This window comes from Physcomitrium patens, chromosome 24, assembly GCF_059467195.1.
Source record: "Physcomitrium patens ecotype Gransden chromosome 24, ASM5946719v1, whole genome shotgun sequence".
NCBI classification, from domain to species: domain Eukaryota; kingdom Viridiplantae; phylum Streptophyta; class Bryopsida; order Funariales; family Funariaceae; genus Physcomitrium; species Physcomitrium patens.
In genome coordinates, this window is record NC_143433.1 from 7,120,579 (window position 1) to 7,139,979 (window position 19,401).

The window sequence follows — 19,401 nt, forward strand, 5'->3', positions numbered from 1 at the left end:
TAGTGGTTCCTAAACACTTAAATAGTCAAAGGAGCTTGAAGGGCTTTGGATTTTTCTCAATCAATTTGTGGTTTTTATGATTTTGAAAGTGAATTTTTTTAAGCACGTACCCCTTATTTTCAGCTTTCCAATGAGCTAAGGTTTACTTAATTTGGAGTTATAATGAAGTTATGATGAAGTGGTGAGTGTGAAGGAATTGGTTGCCTTTGTTGTTTGAATTACTCAATTTTGAAATGGTGATCTTAAGTACCTTATAATTTGATTATTTTTAAATTTTTAAAAAATATATTTATAAGCTTTTAAAGAAATTGATTTTATAGAAATTGAAGAAAATTTGAATTTTTGGTGAATTTCCAAGTGAATGGGGGTAGGTTTCTGTGGTAATTCTAATAACTCAATTTTGAAGGGGCATTTTTCATGGCTCAAATATCAGATTTCTATGAAGGTTTTTGGAGCAAGAACATCTTTAAAATGAATTTTCAATTAAAGAAGAATCATTAGGTTTGAAGCCAATGTGAATTTTTGGCAATTTTTGGAGTAGAAAGAGGTTTGCTATCTTCAAGTGGAGTATGGTTGAGGTTGGTTCTTTCTATCTTTACTTTTTTTTTTCTTTTTTTTCTTTTTTTTTCTACTCTTTACCTTCCAACTATTAGCTTAACTTTGACTTTCAACTTTCAACTTTTAAATTATTTTAATTTTTTCTTATTTTTATTTTTATTTCTATTTTATTTTTATTTTACTTCTATTTTTATTTATTTATTTATTTTCTACATATATAATAATTTTATGTACTAAAATAAATCAATAAATTATTATTATTTTAATATATATATATATATATATATTTAAAAAAATTATAAATAAATAATAATAATGAATTATTAATCAACATTAATAACCATTGCTTATAAGGTAATAAATTAAATTAAATTAAAAATATTTATATTTAAATTAATTTAAAAATTACATAATTAGAAATTATATTCTTCATTTTTTCATTGCATTGTATTTTTGGACAATGTTGAACAATGTACTTGGATTCTCTACAATATAGGTACAAACCTTCTTGACAATGATAAGACTTTTCTTATTTAATAAGAGATTTAAAACATATTATGTCAATTTGCTCATACTCTAGCCTAGACAAGTAAGCTTTTAAAAACTTAAAAAGTATTGTCATGGCTTGACTTATATCTCTTCAACCAAATCTTTATTCTTAGCATCTTTTAAAGAGTCAATTTTTATATGCAATTGCTTAAGCAATAAATTTCTCTAATAATTTTTTTTTTAATATTCTTAATAATAAATCTTTGTTATTATCTTTCAACTCATATCAAAATTGATTGATAAGAACTTAGTCATTTCAATTCACATTGTAAAGAAGATTTTAGAATTCATCAACATATGAAGTAAATAAATGTGATCTTACTTGTAGAGATATGAGCTTGGTTTCTACTATTCTTTCTTAGTTACTTTCTTCAAATAAAGCTATAAATACTTCGAAGAATGAATTCAAATCACACAGTAATTATGAAACTTTTTCTATCAAAAAAGAGAAATCAAAAAAGAGCACTCTCAGAGATAGGTGCTCCTATAAATCCAACTTGAATAAATCTATTAGCATATTGAAAAAGATGTAATCTTAGATAGAACTTAATTTGTTGTAAAAACCTTTGAACTTTGATCTTATTCCATCAAACTTATTTGGTATATTTATTCTTGTTTTTTTTATACTTCTATTAGTAAGACTTGTCCAATTCAATTGTGAATTTGATCTATTTGCTTTTCTTAATTGTACAATTTTTTGGCACAAATTTTGAACTTTATTATTGATTTCTTTTATGGACAAAAGAATAGAACCTCTATGATTCACTCTAGAAGTATGTGAGTTTTCTACTCTAAAAATATTAATAAGCTATGAAGATCTGCAATAGTTACAAATCTATTTCCACTTCTGCTAAAAATTATTGAAAAAAAGAAGTCTAAAAGCTACAAATACTTAGCATCAATAAGGTTTGCACAAAAAAAAAAGTGTGGAGTAAGATAATTCATACTTCCAATACCTTTTACTTATAGGTAGTGGTTGCTAACCAACAAGGTAACTTCCATTCCTTTGGTATTACATCCATTTCTACTTCATCCAACTAAATCCTATGTACCACCATAGTAACTTCATTCAACTCTTTGCTACCTTTTGACTATTAGTAACATACTATGCTTAATCTCGATGTGGTTGTAACTAAGCAAGTGCTTACTGATCTTCAACACTCCTACTTTGCTAATTTTCAAAAGACTTTCAATCCTAATCTCTGTATTAACTCCTGATGTCTACCCTTCACTAATGCCTTTGTAAGCTTATGAACAAGCATGTCAATTGTAGCACAATACTTCATATCTATTATTCTATCTTCAATCTTCTCTCATATGAAATGATATTGAATATCAATGTACTTGGTTCTTGAATGTTGTTTTGGATTCTTGGCAAATGCAAGACATACTTGATTGTCACATATAATTAGAATTGCTTTTAATTCCACTAGTCGAATTTTTTCTAGGAATTATTTTATCTAACATGCCTCCATTGTATAATGACTTGTTGCCATGTATTCTACCTCCCTTGTTGAACTTACAATAGTAGGTTGTCTCACAATTCCATGAAATAGCTCCCACTCCAATGAAGCAGACAAATATTGTTGTAGATCTTCTATCATTTCTATCTCCTTTTAGTCCTAAATACCTACTTATAACCAAAACTAGATCGATTTGCTGGAAGGGATGCCTATAAGAGATTGATAGTCTTCTTCTATAGCCTTCTCCTACTTGATTGCATCTTCAGACTTCAATGCATCACACAAAGATAATAGATCAACAAGAAGAGCAAGATTTTCATGTTCTTCACTTACTTGAGGAAAGATGTGATCCTTTTGTCATTCACCACATTGCCTTCTTTCTTTCAAAAGATATCTCCTTTCATTTGTTGAAGAAGATTCACCTTATTGCACTCTATATTCTTTTCCAACCTTCTTCTCTCTTAAACCTTGTCGTTATTCACTCAATAGTTGGTACTCCTCATCATCATCATCATCATCATCATCATCATAATCTTCAATATCTTTATGTCCTTCATTGTTGTTCCTAGCAATAATAGGAGCTTTCATCTTTTCAACCTTCTTTGGCTTTTCATCTTCATCATCTTCATTGTCTTCATCTTCTTTTTTCTTTGCTGAATTCAAAGATGTGTCTACAAACACACCATTACTTCCACTTGGACACATCTCCAAGTACTCACAAGCACTCTTAAACTCCAAAAACTCAACATCATAACTTTTGATGATCTTTTTGGTTTCCAAGCATATTAGCCTACATGCCTTAGTACCTTCACAATAACCAAAAAATACACACTTTGTACCTTTTGCATCAAGTTTGGACCTCATATAATCTGGTGTTTTTGCATATGCAATGCAATCAAAGGTCCTCATATGAGAAATGCAAGGTTGCCTCCCACTCCAAGCTTCTTGTGGTGTCATTGATGCAAGAGCAATTATTAGACACCTATTTCTTATATACATTGCATTCACCATAGCTTCCCCCTAAGACTTAGAACCAAGGTTTTGAGCATGAAGCATACTTCTTGCCATCTCTACAATGGTTTAATTTGTCTTTTCAGCAACACCATTTTGTTGTAGAGTGTATGGAGTTGTGGTTTGTCTAGAAATTTCTTCATTCTTCAAATAAACATCAAATTGCTTAGATATATACTCACTTCCATTATTTGTACACAACACCTTGATCTTGCATTCACTTTATTTTTCAACAAGTGCTTTAAAGTCCTTAAATCTCCAAAAGCATTCACTCTTGGCTTTAAGAATGTAGATCCAAATCTTTCTTGAATAATCATCAATGAAAGTAAGAAAATACCTTGATTCTCCAATACTTGTATTCTTCATAGGTCCACATACATCAGAATGGACAATTTCTAGTAATTTGGTAGTACATATTGTTAAGCTACTTGAAAATGAGGCCTTTTGTTGTTTGCCTTGTATGCATCCTTCACATGCAAGTTATTTTGCATTTTGGCTTATATTGCCAAGATCTAAGCCACTTACTATAGACTTGAGTTCTCTCATGCTCTTTACACTTAAATGGCAAAGGCGACAATGCCATATGTTCAATTTATCTTGGTTTGATGTAAACTCAGCAATTGCAGCTACTTCCACTTCTTTCACCTTCTAATAAATGAGGTAGTACAAATTTCCCTCTCTAAAGCCTTCAAAGACCTTGTCTCCACTTAATGTTCTTACAAAATATCCATTCATGTCAAATTGAACTTTAAAATCTTCCATCACAAGTTCACTCATTGAAAGTAGGTTTTACTTCATGTTAGGCACATGAAGGACGTTTTTGAATCTGATCCTATTGGTTTGTCCATTCACAACCACCTCTACCATAATAGAGCCAATTCCAATGGCTTCACATATACCACTATCCTCCATTACCACATCGGATGCTAGAATAGTCTCATAAGTGTCAAATGAATGCTTATAAGGTGTCATATGCTTAGAACAACTTGAATCTACAATCCATCTTGATATGGCAGCCATAGACATCCCATTTGTTGCTGTGAATGCATAATCATGTTCTCTAAATTCATCTTGCATACTATTTATATTCTCCTTTTCCATCTTTTTGCCTTTGTAGCAATTTCAAGAAAAATGGCCTACTTTGCTACAAATGAAGTAAGATTTGATATTACCTTGTTGATTTGAATAGCTATCCTTGCCTTGATATGAGTAAAGTGCTGAATCTTTATTTTGGGATTCTTTTTCTTTCTTCTTGATTATTTCATAGACAAGTCTTGCTGTCATATAGTCCATTATAAGCTCTTTTAGTTTAATGGACTCCAATGCCACAGTGAGGTAGTTGTAGGATTCGGGAAGGCTCATTAGTAAGGTCATGTTAATATCACTTTCTTCTAAAGGCTACTCAACAATTGCTAAATGGTTTGCAAGAGCCTTTACCTTACTGACATGAGCCATGAGGTCTTGACCTTCTTCCATCTTACAAGTGAAGAAATTCCTCATTGTATAGATGATGTTGGATAAGTTCTTATACTCATAGATGTTAGAAAGAGTCTTCTATGCTTTCGTTGGTCCTTTGCAAGAGATAATGTGGGAGAAGTTGGCTTCATCTACATTTGTTGCAATCAATCCAATAGCCTTCTTTTCACGATGTTTGAACTCCTTCTTCTTATTCATATCAGCATTTATGCTTAGAGCCTCTTTACTTTCATCTACAATATCCCAAAGATCCAAAGATGCCAACAAAAGCTCCATTTTTATCTTCCAATGGTAGAAATTCTCACCTTTGAACTTCTCAATTCCTCTTAATCCTTCACCTTCACTTGAAGCCATGTTATAGGGAGAGATATATCAAAAAAGATTGTAAGAAGAAGTCCTAATGCTCTCAAAATCAGCAAGATAGTATTATTGCCTTAGAATCACAGAATCCTTCTTTGTGAACAAATTAATGTTCTTACTTTCAGAAACACTCTCAACTTCACTTCTAAGGCTTTGCACAAGTCTAATGACCTATCTTAATGTCTCAAATCTGAATTGCCACTCAAATATCACTCTTATGTTCACAAATCATCTCTATACACCATAAAAGGCCTTTTAAGCATAATTAGCATCTTTAAAACATGAAACTATAAAGTTAGACCACCAAGGATCTATGTCAACAATAGCACAATGTAAGTATTCTATAACTTTGATTTAAGGAGAAAAACCAAATACCAACACCAAAATGCTCTTAACCACAAGTAAGAGCAAATCAAGATCTAGATTTATATATAAGTAAAGATAAAATAAATAGTTATTTAAGATAATTTAATAAAAAATTACTATATTAGAAAAAATAAAATTTTAAGAGCTAAAATTTATTCATATTAATAGATTTATTTAAAAAATAAATCTTATATTTATATATAATTATAAAGATTTATATATATATATATATATATATATATATATAAATCTTAGTGATTTGAATTATTTAAGATAGTTTAATTATAAATCAAATTTTAAAATATTTAACTCCAATATATTTTTGGACAAATGCCTAGAATAAATTTCTGTAAATTTTGGAAATTACAGATTATATATTATACATCTTCATGTTAATTTTTAAATTAACTATTATTATCCATATAAAATCTCAGAGTAATTTTATGTTTGAGTTAATTGCTCTAAAATACAATTGCATAATTATTTAAAACTATAAGTATCTAAACAAAAATAAAAATAATAATAAAACATATTGTGTATGTAATAGCAGATTAGTTCTTATATATATATATATATATATATATATATTAATAAATAAATGACCTTCTTCAATTTTTATTATAAAAGATATATTTTTTTAATTTTTAAATTTAGCAATTATTTAGTGTGCTAAAATAATTGTGCCTAAATCTATGTTTTTGTATTAAAAAAAATCTACTATCAAAGTAAAAAGTTATAACGTTGAAGGAATAAGACAGTATTTTCTTTTTATAATTAATTTATTTTTAATGGTAAATTATATAATTTTTTTCTTCTATTAAATATAATTTTAGTGATTCTATGTTATATTTAAAATCCAAAATATATGTTTTTCTTTCTATGAGATTTTCATTTAATTTTAACATATATTTTAAAGAGAAATTAACTTTCTACAAGGTAATTTAAATCTCAGATTTAAACAAGAACAAGTGGAAATTACTATTGGATTGGATTAAATATGCGTGGTCGATGTCTGAAATCAGGGTGGCTCTCCGAACCCCAGTTGGCTGTGGGAATGGGGGGGGGGGGGTTTATGCCATCCACCCAGAGCCACCATCATCATCCCTTTCTCCTTCCCGTTGTAGATGGGTGATGCCTCTATCCCTCTCTACCTGTCTCGCTTTCTCTCTCTTTCTCGCTGCTCCAGAGTATTCGCGGAGCCAGCCCCACCCCACCAACGAGTCGTGGTGTTTTCCCTTGCAACTTCACGACGCAATTCGTCGTCCAGGATAGGGGTACGGATGTCTGTGGATGAACTGAAAAAACCCAATTGGAAGAGCCTAGGATATTCTTATCTGGTTGAGTGTCCTTCCTTGCGGAGGGTGGCGCTCCATCCCTTCCTTCACCTTCTGATTGTTGCTGTTGGTTGGCATTTCTGATTGCCTCCGTGTTGGAGGTCCTGTCTGAATGCGGATATCCCGTATTCTTTCTTACAATCTGCTGGGATGGTGTGTTTGAGTTATGGAATTCTAGATTAGACTTGATCCTGGAAGACTTTAGGAGGATTTGACCAGTCCAGGCACTTGAGGGTGATTGGCTTTTGAGATTAATTGCGGTGTTGGTGCAGAAAAAACTCTGCGAGGTTGGAGTTTGAGGCAGGGCATTTTGGGTGTTGGAGCTTCGGTGGTAGGACATTGTGCTGGTTGCAATGCAGGCTCTGGGAGTCAGAGCTGCGAGCAGCAGAGGGGGGCTTGCGTGGGGGGACAGTGTTCTAGGTGGAGGCACGGAGTTTCGCAGCTCTGGAGATGGCAATGGTGCTCTGCTTGCGGGAAAGTTGCGTAAGAAGGTTAGAAATGCGACGTGCGTCACTAGCTACAGTGCTCCTCGGGCTGTATTGAAGGAGGCAGGTGTATTGACGAGGGAACGGGATAGCTTCCGAACGCAATCCAGTGTAACCACGGAGCCACCAGGGAGGAATTTTCTTTCCGCTGAGCAGAAGGTTTTCGAGGTTGTGCAGAAGCAGGCTGCCATGGTTGACGAGCAGCAGAGACGAAGTGGTATTTTGTTGCAAGACGTTCGGCCTGACCTGAATGCTGGCACTGCTGCGGAGTTGTTAGACGAGGCATACGTTCGCTGCGGCGAGGTGTGTGCTGAGTATGCGAAGACCTTCTACTTGGGTAAGCTTTCCTCGGCTTCGATCTCTTTAGTGTCTTCTGTAGCCCCCCCCCCCCCCCCCCCCCCCCCCCACCAGTGTTGGAATGACAAACAGAAATTCAATGCTGATGATGCTTTCAAATGAACCTGGGTGTTGTTACTAAGATATGTTAACATTTGGTCTTCTTTGCAGGAACAAAGCTCATGACTCCGGAGAGGCAACGTGCCATATGGGCTATATATGGTAAGACATTTTAGGTGTGCCGACTTCCTGGCTGTACATATTATCCTCTTTTTTCATTCCTTTGCTCTTGTGTTCACAGAAAGTTGAGTCGTAGTCGACGGACATCTGGCCAGAGAAATCAACAGACCATCAGGACATAGTTAGTTCAATTCAAGCTCTGCAACTGGACTTTCCTCGTTTCCTCACTCATCTCCTTTTCCGTCTTTAAAAAAAAAAGCTGGGTTTCAGAACAGCATCCCAGGCACTTGTCACTTGCCTCAAATGTAGAACCTTAAATGAGTAAGAATCCGAAAAGGTCGAATATGCTCCCCTGGGTTAAACCTCTACTTGCTCAATGCAGTATGGTGCAGGAGGACGGATGAACTTGTGGATGGCCCTAATGCATCTCGCATCACCCCCACTGCCCTTGACCGCTGGGAAGATAGGTTGGAGGATATTTTTCGGGGTCAGCCTTACGATATGCTGGATGCCGCACTTGCTGACACGGTTACGAAGTTTCCTGTTGATATACAGGTGCGTTACATCCCTCATTACCTTGTAACAATTCCCAAGGTCGATTGCCCAGGCTGTCGAACATTTGGGCAATGGTACTATTTTCTTAAAACAGGTGGTACCTACGTGAACAGGATTATGTCGCATAACACTCGTACTTTGAATTTTCTACTTTCTTTTCTGGATATCATCAGCTGACTCAATTTCATATGCTTCTATTATGTAGCCCTTCCGAGATATGATTGATGGGATGAGGATGGATTTGGTGAAATCGCGGTATGCCAACTTTGACGAACTCTACCTTTACTGTTATAACGTGGCCGGCACTGTGGGTCTGATGAGTGTACCTGTTATGGGCATCGCGCCCGAATCTAAAGCCACAACTGAGAGTATTTATAGTAATGCTTTGGCGTTGGGTATCGCCAACCAGCTCACTAACATCCTGAGGGATGTTGGAGAAGAGTAAGTGTACCTCCTGACCAGTCCGTCGGTGTTTGTGATACTTTTAAGTCAGCAGATCGGATGATTGGAAGTATGCAGTTGTAGTGGAATGGGGAATTCCGAAATTGATTGATTATGGAAAGGACGCTAGCTCCTAATTTCCTTGAACTCGACGAGTTTGTGGTGTTTCAAGATTGGTCAATTTCCTGCCTGGACGAGCTTCATAGCTTGGCCATGTACATTTGCAGGATGAGGCTCATAGTGAAACTTTCTTTTTGTTTGTAGTGCACGCCGTGGCAGAGTATACCTCCCACAGGATGAACTGGCACGTTTCGGTCTGTCGGATGCAGACATTTTTGTCGGAAAAGTTACTGATAAATGGAGGGCATTCATGAAAGACCAAATTAAAAGAGCTAGAGTGTTCTTTGTGGAGGCTGAGAAAGGTGTACGTGAGCTGGACAAAGACAGTCGCTGGCCTGTAAGTAAAACGTCCTTTTAAGATGATATTTATCCCTCGAACCCTAGATCTTCAGGTGAGGGCTGCAGAGTCCCAGTCCATGGTTCTACATAGCTCTCGTTGCATGTGGTTCACTCTAGTCAATCAGTCTATAGTAGCGAAGATGTCTTTTAAACAGGAAACCTATGTATACATCCTCACAATCCATTTGTGTACTTGATCTTTCTATGTTGCTCATCCGTTTTAGGATTTAAATTGAAGGATTGTAAGCTAACTTCCCACTGGGTATGGTTAGCACCGAACCACATTCCCTCTCTCGCGCTCTCTCTCTCTCTTTCTCTCGTCACACACACACACACACACATATATATATATATATATATATATATATATATTTTCACACAGGTCACACACACACACATATATATATATATATATATATATATATATTCACACAGGGTACAACCTCCATTACAAGCCATTTACGTAGTCTCGCTGTTTTTGGTGTCAACAGGTGTGGTCCGCCCTCATTCTTTACCAGCAAATTCTGGACGCCATTGAAGCCAACGATTACGATAACTTCACAAAAAGAGCTTACGTAGGAAAGTGGAAAAAGCTGGCTTCTCTACCTATCGCTTATGGCAGAGCGTTGGTTCCACCTCCAGATGCACTTCCCAGGTTAGCACGTTAAGTTCTAACTTCTGATGTACCATGGGTATCGCTGGTCAACGAATTCCACCAGAATCTGTTTCGCTGTCACAGGGAATCCTGAAAGAGCTGCATTTGCATCCCTGTCTTTTGACGAAACTCCTAGAGCCGGAAGAGGCAAAAATTGTAGATGTAGTGGAGTTGACAAGTCTTTTGTACCGTCCGTACTTCTGTACTTGGAACCATTTATGTGAGCCGGTTGTTTATATAGCTGTGTATAGCTGAGCAGTCTTTGCTATCTACTAAATAAAATTCTTCCTTCTCTTCTTGGAAAAACTACACTTCACGAATTAAGATATCTAGTCGTCAGATAACGCTTCCGTGAAGCATGGTGTGCAAGTATACTAGAACTATTATGGGTAAGACTTGGACTATTTATGCAAGATTATCACCGAATACCTCAAGTGTGTGGCACTTCAAGCTCCTACCAACTGTACTTTGATATGTATATGAACATTTTTGGCAACTTTATTATGCGTAATAGTGCCTGCACTAGATAAGCCATCAGCCCCTCTATGAGAGCCTATGCTATGCACCATTCCCTCCCATGTACCGCTACCCTCAATCGCAAATGTGTACCCTAAAGAAATGGGTGTATTTCTGATACCTTAATCATTGAGGGTCAAGGTTCACCTTGTAGATTGGCTGTTACAAACATGCCGCACATAGCACATCTGTCAACAACTCGTTTTCATTGTTCACCACTTTCTGATACTTTTAGACTTTCTTCTTTTGTCTTTTAAATGTCATACACTAAAATACTATCTTCTAAATGATCTAAAGTAAAAAAATGTTGTGGATTCATATATAGATAAATATATATATATATATAAATATACGAATATATTTTTTTTTTTCACACTTGTGGAAAGAGGATAAGGGCAGATTGTGGACAGTGGAGCATGTATGGAATCCTATACATAAAAAATAATGTTTTCTAGTATATAGAATTAAATATAATAAGTATGTAAATATTATTTTTTATTTAATGCATCTTATATAAGTTAATTTTATTTAAATCCTTCTTCAAGCAATAACACCATAGATAATGAACTATCTATAATGTTGTTTTTTGTTTTTTGTTTTTTTAAGAGGAAAGCATGCATTTTTTTTTTTCTTGTTTAAGAAGATAATTTTTAACTCATGCTCTCAACCATTCTTAATCCTTATCTCTATCCAATGATTTAGTTGGTTAAAACTATTTTATACTATACTGATTGAATCCATACAATTGTCATGGAATTAGTTCAATTAGAGATAAAAACAACCAGAGGGTATATCCTTCTAGTACAATACCCTGCATGCACTAAGAATACATATTTAACAATCTTGGGGACAAATTATTTTAGTAAGATTTTTAAAGCTTTGTAACTAAAAAAGCTTAATATATAAAATATAAGAGCCATAAAATCATCAATTTTTAACTTAAGTAAGCTCAAGTGAATACAAACTTTCTCAGAAGACTTACTTTTATTATTAAGCTAGAAAATAATATAATATATAAAAATAATATGAAATATTATAAAAATTTGGATTGTAATTATAAATAAAAATAAAATAATAAAATAATAAAATAATAAAATACTTATTTAATTTATTTAAGTTTATTATTTAGGTTTTGTAATTAAAGATAGAAGTTGTTGGATTTATTAGTAAAGGGTTTAGACGAGCTTTGGTATCAAAAGTATAATATTTTGACTCCTAAGCCATCCCATGTTGGAGGATGAGGTGAGTGATAGAGGACTTTATTTCCATTGGTTGAAAATTATTTTCAATGGACTTCAAGATGTTGACTAGGACCACATTAGAATTTGGAACCACTTTAGGGTGATCCATTTGAGACAAGATAGATCATTCTAGGTAAGACAATCTATTCAAAGTTTGGAGATTGGATTCATAAAGCTTGTGTTTTGGACTAGAAGTTGGATATAAAAAATATATGATTTGGGGTTTTGATGAGAGAGATATGGTTATTTGAAATTAGGATGTGAATTTGGCACCTACTGTTACTCTTTTAAGCATATTGAGAGTTGTAAGAAAGAATTTAAGAATTAAAAATTTAAATTTTAAAGCTAACTTAAAAAGATATATTTTATGCAAAGAAAATAATATATTCCAATCTAGATTAAAGGAGAAAGAACTATTGGAAGTTAGTACTTTAAAACTAGAATTTGTAAGTGAGTTTTTTTTAATGGAGGTTTTGGTTTGGACCATATCTTAAGTTTTTGGATGAATTTTCAGCTCAAAATTTCTATAAGTATAGATGACTATATTAAAAAGTTTTATATATAAAATTTATATTATTTAAATATTTTATTTTTGAGATATGATGGAATTAGTGTATGAATGTTTAGAAATTAATATGTTTAATACCTGCTAGAAATTAGGCAATATCTAAAGACCTATGATGAATTTATGGTTGATTTTTTTGTATAGAAGTAGTCAAGAATATAAGTTAACTTTTAGAGAATTTTGAATCTAATTAAATAATTAGATTAGATGTTATTGAGTGATACATATACAAAAAGGATCTCTATAGTAATACAAGTGATTTTAGGATATCTAGTCACATTTTGGGTACTCTTGTGCATCTGACTAGTGTATTTGATGTAAATGTCTTCTTAAAGATAAGCTATAAATAATATTTTTATTTTATAAAATTGTAACTTGTTTAAGTGTTTAGTAGAAATTAAAAGCCCAATGCTAGCTTGAGGCAAATTCTTTCTACTACAACACTCTTCAAACCATGTCTAAGATGGTGAATCTTTAGTTTTGAAGTAAGCATCGCTTCTAGTGATTTTGATCTCATTTTTTCCAAATCTTTTAAAATCTCCCTATTTTTATTGATTTCTATCATTTTTTCTATTTGCAAACTTTCTATTTACATAATATTACATTTATCAATATATTTTCCACCTCACATGTACCCAATATACATACATTACTGCTCAACATATTCATGCTTTCTTTTCCTTCTATATACGCCCTCCAATTTGCATGCCTATCTATTGTAGCTTTCATTTTGTACCTTATCATTCTACTTCTTACTTTTTCTTCTCTAATAATGTTGTTGTCATATGGCATGATTTTTTGTTTGAGAACACACTAGTTATCTAATTATAGAGAATTTAGCTTTAATTTATTGAACAAGCTTCAATAAATAATGTAGTCTTATTATAGAAGCCAAATAAATATAATAATATCAAAAAATATTCTATCAATAAACTTCATTTATATTTGAGAAGCTTTATACATAAGGCTTTCTAAAGCATCTAGAAATGTCCTAACATCCTTTACTATACCAAATCATAACTAAATCATTTGCTAATAAGCTTGATTTTTAAGAAGCTCAAAGAAAATCCATAATTTCTTTACAAAAATCTACCTTTATACCATAATTTTGCTATAGCTCCACATCTCTATTTTTAACATGTATATAAAGTCTTGGCTCCTAAAAACCCCTTTACTTTGTATGAAATATCCAAATTATAGCAAAACCCTTTTAAAATATTTTTCTGTCACAAAAGATTTTTTTTCCTTAAATTTTAGAAATTTATATCTCTTAATCCAACCATGCAATTTTTTTCAAATTTCTAGATAATTTAGATTGTATCCTTAAGTTTTACCACAAAAAAAATAAATCTTAAATTTACTACAAATCGTTTGGTATCTTACAAATCCCAACAAAAGCTCTAAATCCTAATTTATATCCATTTGATTTCTATTTTCTTTATATTTCAAAAATCCAAACTTCAAATGCCACAAAAATTATGTATAAATTTTATTAACATGATAATATATATTTTTGGATATTTTTAGCTAAAATCTTATCAAATTGCTCAAGACATAACTCAAAACACAACTACTAGTAATTTGGGCCACTAACTACCCTTAGATTGCAAGCATTGACTTCAATTTCCTATATCTCCTTTATTCTAGCTATTAATTCACTCAAAAGTATATAAAAAATATAGCTAAAAATATTTTCTTTCCAATCCTAATTATTGATTCTTCATTACTTCTTATTTGCATGTATTATGTCTAAAAGAGTGATAGCATATACAAATCCAATAACTTAACTTTGAACGCCTTTATCCCTTTCATAAAAATTCTAAATCACACAAAATTTACACCAAAACAATAGTTACAAACCTAAAATTTCTAATCCTAATCTCTTCAGTGTTAATGGCCTCAAAAGAATAACCCTAATTCCTAATAAGGCATTAGACAGCCTCCTTGAAGCCCATTGAGCATGAATTTTGGCCAATAAGAATGGAGTATTTCATCATCCATCTCCATTCATCCATACAATTGATTTAACTATTCTTTTTACACTAAAATCCTTCTCTAATCTTTTTTCTAATAAAGTTTGTATAATATGTGCCCTAAACACCAAATAAAAGAAACAAAATAAGATTTCAAGAATCACCAATGTCTAATAAAGATGGCTCTAAATATATAAAAACTATTATTAATATAAAATTAACTTTAATAATAGCCTTTTTAAACTAACTATTTCAAAGTAGTAATCTAATCATATTTTGTAATCAACTAAAATCTAATAATATGGCTTTCACTACATTGTATAGTAAATTATATATTAGATATATATGTGCATTATTTTTACATGATAGCCGAACCACAATATGACACCATTTCTACTTCTATCTTTTGTTTTGTGATCTAAATAGTGTTTGCTTTGGCATGTAATATTGTTTCTTTTGTACCATATATGTCTTCATATTTAGCTACCACCTACCACTACTTAATCCATTCACTACCGATTACTTCAAATAATAACTCAACATTCAAACTCATAGCTTAATTACTCACCTTCTATCTATCTTCTCTCTATTTCTTTTTTTTTTTTTTTCTTTTTTTTTTTTTAGAATTATGGCCCAATTTCTATAGAATTGAATGCCTTATTTAAAAAATAAACATAATTGATACTTTGTCAAGTTTAAGTGAGCATCTACATAGGAGATACAACAAGAAGAAATCCATCAATTGTAGTAGCGGAAGACCACATAACACCAACATTAATAGTACCTTAGTATAGATTGAGTTATATCTTTTAATTTTGTTAAACACTCTTATCAATTTAAAGTCTATAAATTGGTCAAGAAAATTGACTGACTATTCATATTTAAAGTATATTGGATAGCCAATACAAATCCTCAATTTTTTGTTTAATTTAGAATCTAATGCAATATTGAATGTAAGGCCATTTTGAGCTTAAAAGTAAGACCTGCAATCTACAAGCCCAAATTCAAAGTTTGCATTGTCCATCTTTGAGATAAATCAAAGAAGAAGTTGTCAATTTCATGCATGGAATATAATATTGCCTCCAACAATGCAAAGCATATATCATTATTAAGCTCTAGATCTATTGTACATATATTTATGGAAGCGTATTTTATACACAATCATACAAAATTATTTATTAGATCTCAAATTGAATATGAAAGTTTATAAAAAGCAAAAATACACATTTAAAGCATAATTTTGTATTTTAGATTATAAAATCAAGCCTTATAATATCAACAAAATCTTGTTCCATATAAGAACTAATCTTAGTGTCTACTATACTAAGGTGTATATTATTTGACATAATAGGAATTTTCAAAAATGTGCAACATCATAAAAACTCAAGATTTTTTTTTTTTTTTTTTTTTTAATTTTGATTATCCATAAGTTAACTAATTATTCTAAGCTACACAAATTCTAACACCAAAATAGAATAAGTTCAAATTTTGAAACAAATCTACTTTATTGTAATATATTTTATTATTGTAGTTTAATCAAAAAATAACAAAGAATTATGCAAAGAGAAGTAAATTGTACAACAATTCTAATACTTCTTTTGTGATCATTAAATTTCCAAAACACTAATCTCTCTCTATGGATCTTTATGCTTACCATTGTAGAACCTGAGATGAACATATAAAAGCGTAGAGGGATGCATTAGTCATTTGTAAAGCATCAAAAATGTCCTCCTTGGTGGATACTATACTATAACTCACAATGTTGATGTCCATGACTTGAAATTGATGGAAAATAGAAAAACCCAATGGATACCATGTCTTATTTATATAAGATATATTGAACTTGTTTAGTTTTGAAAGTAGGTACAAACTCCGTAACAATGTCAAATGATCTCAAATACAAAGAAAACTTTTGATGAAAACAATATAAATTCCACAACAATGTCAAATGATTTCAAGTACAAAGATCATTTTTTGAGGTAGAAGTGAATCATATGTATTGTAAAGGCCCTATAAATCTTTAAACTTTTTCTTCACTTTTAATGTAAACAATAAAAAATGTAGCCAATTAGAGATGGTTTTTATCTCCTCTAGTTTATTATGTGTGGTTATCTCTTCTTGAGCTGTCTTATATAAGATATATTTTTTTCTAAGTAATTAAAAGAAATAGAATTTGTTCATTTTTCTTTAAAAAAAAACAATGTAACAATATTTATAATTATATAATAAAGGATAAAAATATTTAAGTACATGGAATTTTATGGATTTAGGAAAAAATTTCTTTGTTGTCTTGAATTTAAGTAAGAACGATTATGACCATAAAAAGTAGATGAACCAATTACATACTTTTTTTGATTTCTTGTTAGAAATTCTTAAATTTTTTTTATTCCTTTCAATGATGTTTTTTTTTTTTTTTTTTTTTTTTTTTTTCATGCAGTTTCCATACAAAAGGTTGTGCCTCTTTGCTTCAACTTAGACTCCAGACTACATTTTAACGGGTTTGAAAGTTAAGGGTGGCAGCTAGAATTCCAAAGTGTGGTATGGTGTGGCTTTTATATCAATAAATTTTGTAAAACTTCAACTGAAAATATTTTTCACTCCAACCAACGATTCTTTCTAGCTCAAGTTGAATCTGAACCTTTACCATCTGTTGGAATCAGGTCGATGATAATGTCCTAGTCAGAAGTCTTCTGAAAGTGCATTCTTAGAGATCATTGACCTTGCTATCTTTCCATTTTTCACGTTGTTAGTGATTTTCAGTTCAATAATTGCGTCGGTGCGAGACAACCGCTCAATTGAGTAGACTGTAGATAAAAAACTGAAGACTCCGCTCTTCACCTTCGTCATCATCCTCAAATATCATGGGAGGTAACGGAGGGTGGGAGGTCCGACAATCACGCAAACAACATTCTATCAAATCTGCACTAGGTCTCAGCTTGGGCACGGTACTGCATGTGCTTCTCAGAAGCTATGATCATTCTTCCAGAAACAGATGAAGAAAGGTCATTTTATGACAATGAATAAGACTAGTCCAATTCCTGTGCATCCAAACCAAAGCTTCATGCCGATTACTCGCAATTTAAAATGCTATCTGATCTCATGCTAAACTTGGTTTCCTGTAAATCAATGCAGGGCTGCGAAAAGACATGGATAAGAAGGAATTGAATTTAGCAACGCTTTGAAGATATTGAAATATATTACCAAAAAATGAAGAATTTGAGAGACGAATGTTAGTAATAGACCAAAGTCACATTCTGCTTACTCCGAGGGCCAGAGAGCACATGAGTATCCTGGAGGTCACATACATGTGAGGATGACAGGAGTTACTGGGTCTAAAAAATCAGCACTGAAGCCCGACTGTACTTTCACCTAATTGCAGTAAGCATTTAAACCCTAACTCTTAAACACATACGCTTCAGGCTCTACAACCCCTTCATTGGCCTACTCAATGGAACCTTCCTCTTCCTCTCCCTCAACATCCCCAGCAACGATTTCATGTGACCCAGATGTGCCATACTGTTGCTCTAAGTACTTCACCGACGACTCAGTTAGAATCAATTTGTCGGCCCTCAAGACGTCGTAAAGGTTCAGATTCCGGGGTGAGATAAGCTTGAAAGTATTTACATTCCTGCTAGACAACACGAGCGATTCTGAAGGATTCATCGAAAACAAAAGGGAATTCTCCCCTTGCTTGACGCCCCATCTCTTCAAAGCAGACATAAAATCTTTCGTCTTAGGCGTAGAGAATTTTTCCTCAAAATCCTCCACGACAACAGTGTTCGCGCCAGCACTTTGCAGAGCAGTGCTAATGGCTAATCTCTTCTCCTTCTTGTTGATCTTAATAGACCAATCCTTGGGCTTAGGGCCGAACACTACACCACCACCAGGACGAAGAGGCGTCCTAATAGACCCCTGGCGAGCCCTTCCGGTACCCTTCTGTTTGTAAGGCTTCCTTCCTCCTCCTCGCACCTCACTCCTCGTTAAGGTCGAAGCTGTTCCCCTCCTCCTGTTCTGCATTTCACAAATCACACCCCTGTGCACAACGGCCTTGGCCGTCTCAGGCCGCGCCGTTCGCAGGTCCATCTCCACCTCTCCGGCTGCCTCGCCCTCGAATGTCAACTTAGGGAGCGCCACCGCCATGGCCACGACCTTCCCGACTTTAGCAGTCGACTGGCATTGCAAGGATTTCTTCACGCTCACCCGCTTCAGAGAAGGCACCATCTTCAACCCGGTGAACGATACATTGGTGAGATTCTGGGACAGAGGCGCAGCAAAGGAAGAGGACGAAGAAGTGAGGGACAACCCCATGCACGCGGCGGTCGACGCCATCGCTGTACACACACACACAAATTCACCGGCCAAATTGTAGTCGCAAGCTGCATCGACTGGCTGGGACGAGGGGAGAAGTGGAAGAGGAGGAAGACGACGGAGGGAGGGAGGAAGAGGACGGATAGAGGGAGTGGACGGAGAGAGGAAGAGGACGGAGAGAGGGAGGAAGAGGACGGATAGAGGGAGTGGACGGAGAGAGGGAGGAAGAGGACGGATAGAGGGAGTGGACGGAGAGAGGGAGGAAGAGGACGGATAGAGGGAGTGGATGGAGAGAGTCGACGGAGGAGGGGACGTGAACATCGTCAACTCTGATACAGCTGGATAAGGCCCCCCCCCCGTCCTCTCCCTCGGGTTCGGGCCGAAGCTGCAACTCAGCCTTGGATCCCCTTCAGAAGAGATTTCCACATGAGATGTCCCATTTCTATCAGAGCTTTCCACCACATGGCTCATGCCAAAACCTGATTTACGAGGGGGCATGAATTCTAATATTATTTTTTCTTCTAATTTATTAATAAATAAAAATATTGTGAATAATTATTAGATTAATAC

At 33.7% G+C, this 19,401-nt stretch overlaps 2 protein-coding genes across 2 annotated transcripts; one reads left to right on the plus strand and one right to left on the minus strand.

Moving 5' to 3' along the window:
* The first annotated feature begins 7,203 nt into the window (after nt 1-7,203).
* On the plus strand, nt 7,204-10,534 carry LOC112276781 (phytoene synthase 2, chloroplastic). The gene is made up of 6 exons (XM_024508474.3): nt 7,204-7,939; nt 8,110-8,160; nt 8,501-8,673; nt 8,879-9,114; nt 9,379-9,571; nt 10,065-10,534. Exons 1-6 carry the CDS (start codon nt 7,471-7,473, stop codon nt 10,239-10,241), a joined length of 1,299 nt encoding a protein of 432 aa, XP_024364242.1. The 5' UTR covers nt 7,204-7,470; the 3' UTR covers nt 10,242-10,534.
* Nucleotides 10,535-17,684: 7,150 nt separating this feature from the next.
* LOC112277019 (uncharacterized) lies at nt 17,685-19,167 on the minus strand. The gene has a single exon (XM_024508959.3). The coding sequence runs from the start codon at nt 19,150-19,152 to the stop codon at nt 17,965-17,967; it is 1,188 nt and encodes a 395-aa protein (XP_024364727.2). The 5' UTR covers nt 19,153-19,167; the 3' UTR covers nt 17,685-17,964.
* Between the last annotated feature and the right edge of the window lie 234 nt (nt 19,168-19,401).

Excerpts from the sequence above, each read along its gene's own strand:
- LOC112276781 (XM_024508474.3), top strand. The coding sequence starts at position 7,471 with ATGCAGGCTCTGGGAGTCAGAGCTGCGAGCAGCAGAGGGGGGCTTGCG. Across the intron at positions 8,674-8,878 it reads AGTTTCCTGTTGATATACAG|CCCTTCCGAGATATGATTGA; the intron begins GTGCGTTACATC and ends TCTATTATGTAG. Across the intron at positions 9,115-9,378 it reads CTGAGGGATGTTGGAGAAGA|TGCACGCCGTGGCAGAGTAT; the intron begins GTAAGTGTACCT and ends TTTTGTTTGTAG.
- LOC112277019 (XM_024508959.3), bottom strand. The coding sequence starts at position 19,152 with ATGTTCACGTCCCCTCCTCCGTCGACTCTCTCCATCCACTCCCTCTAT.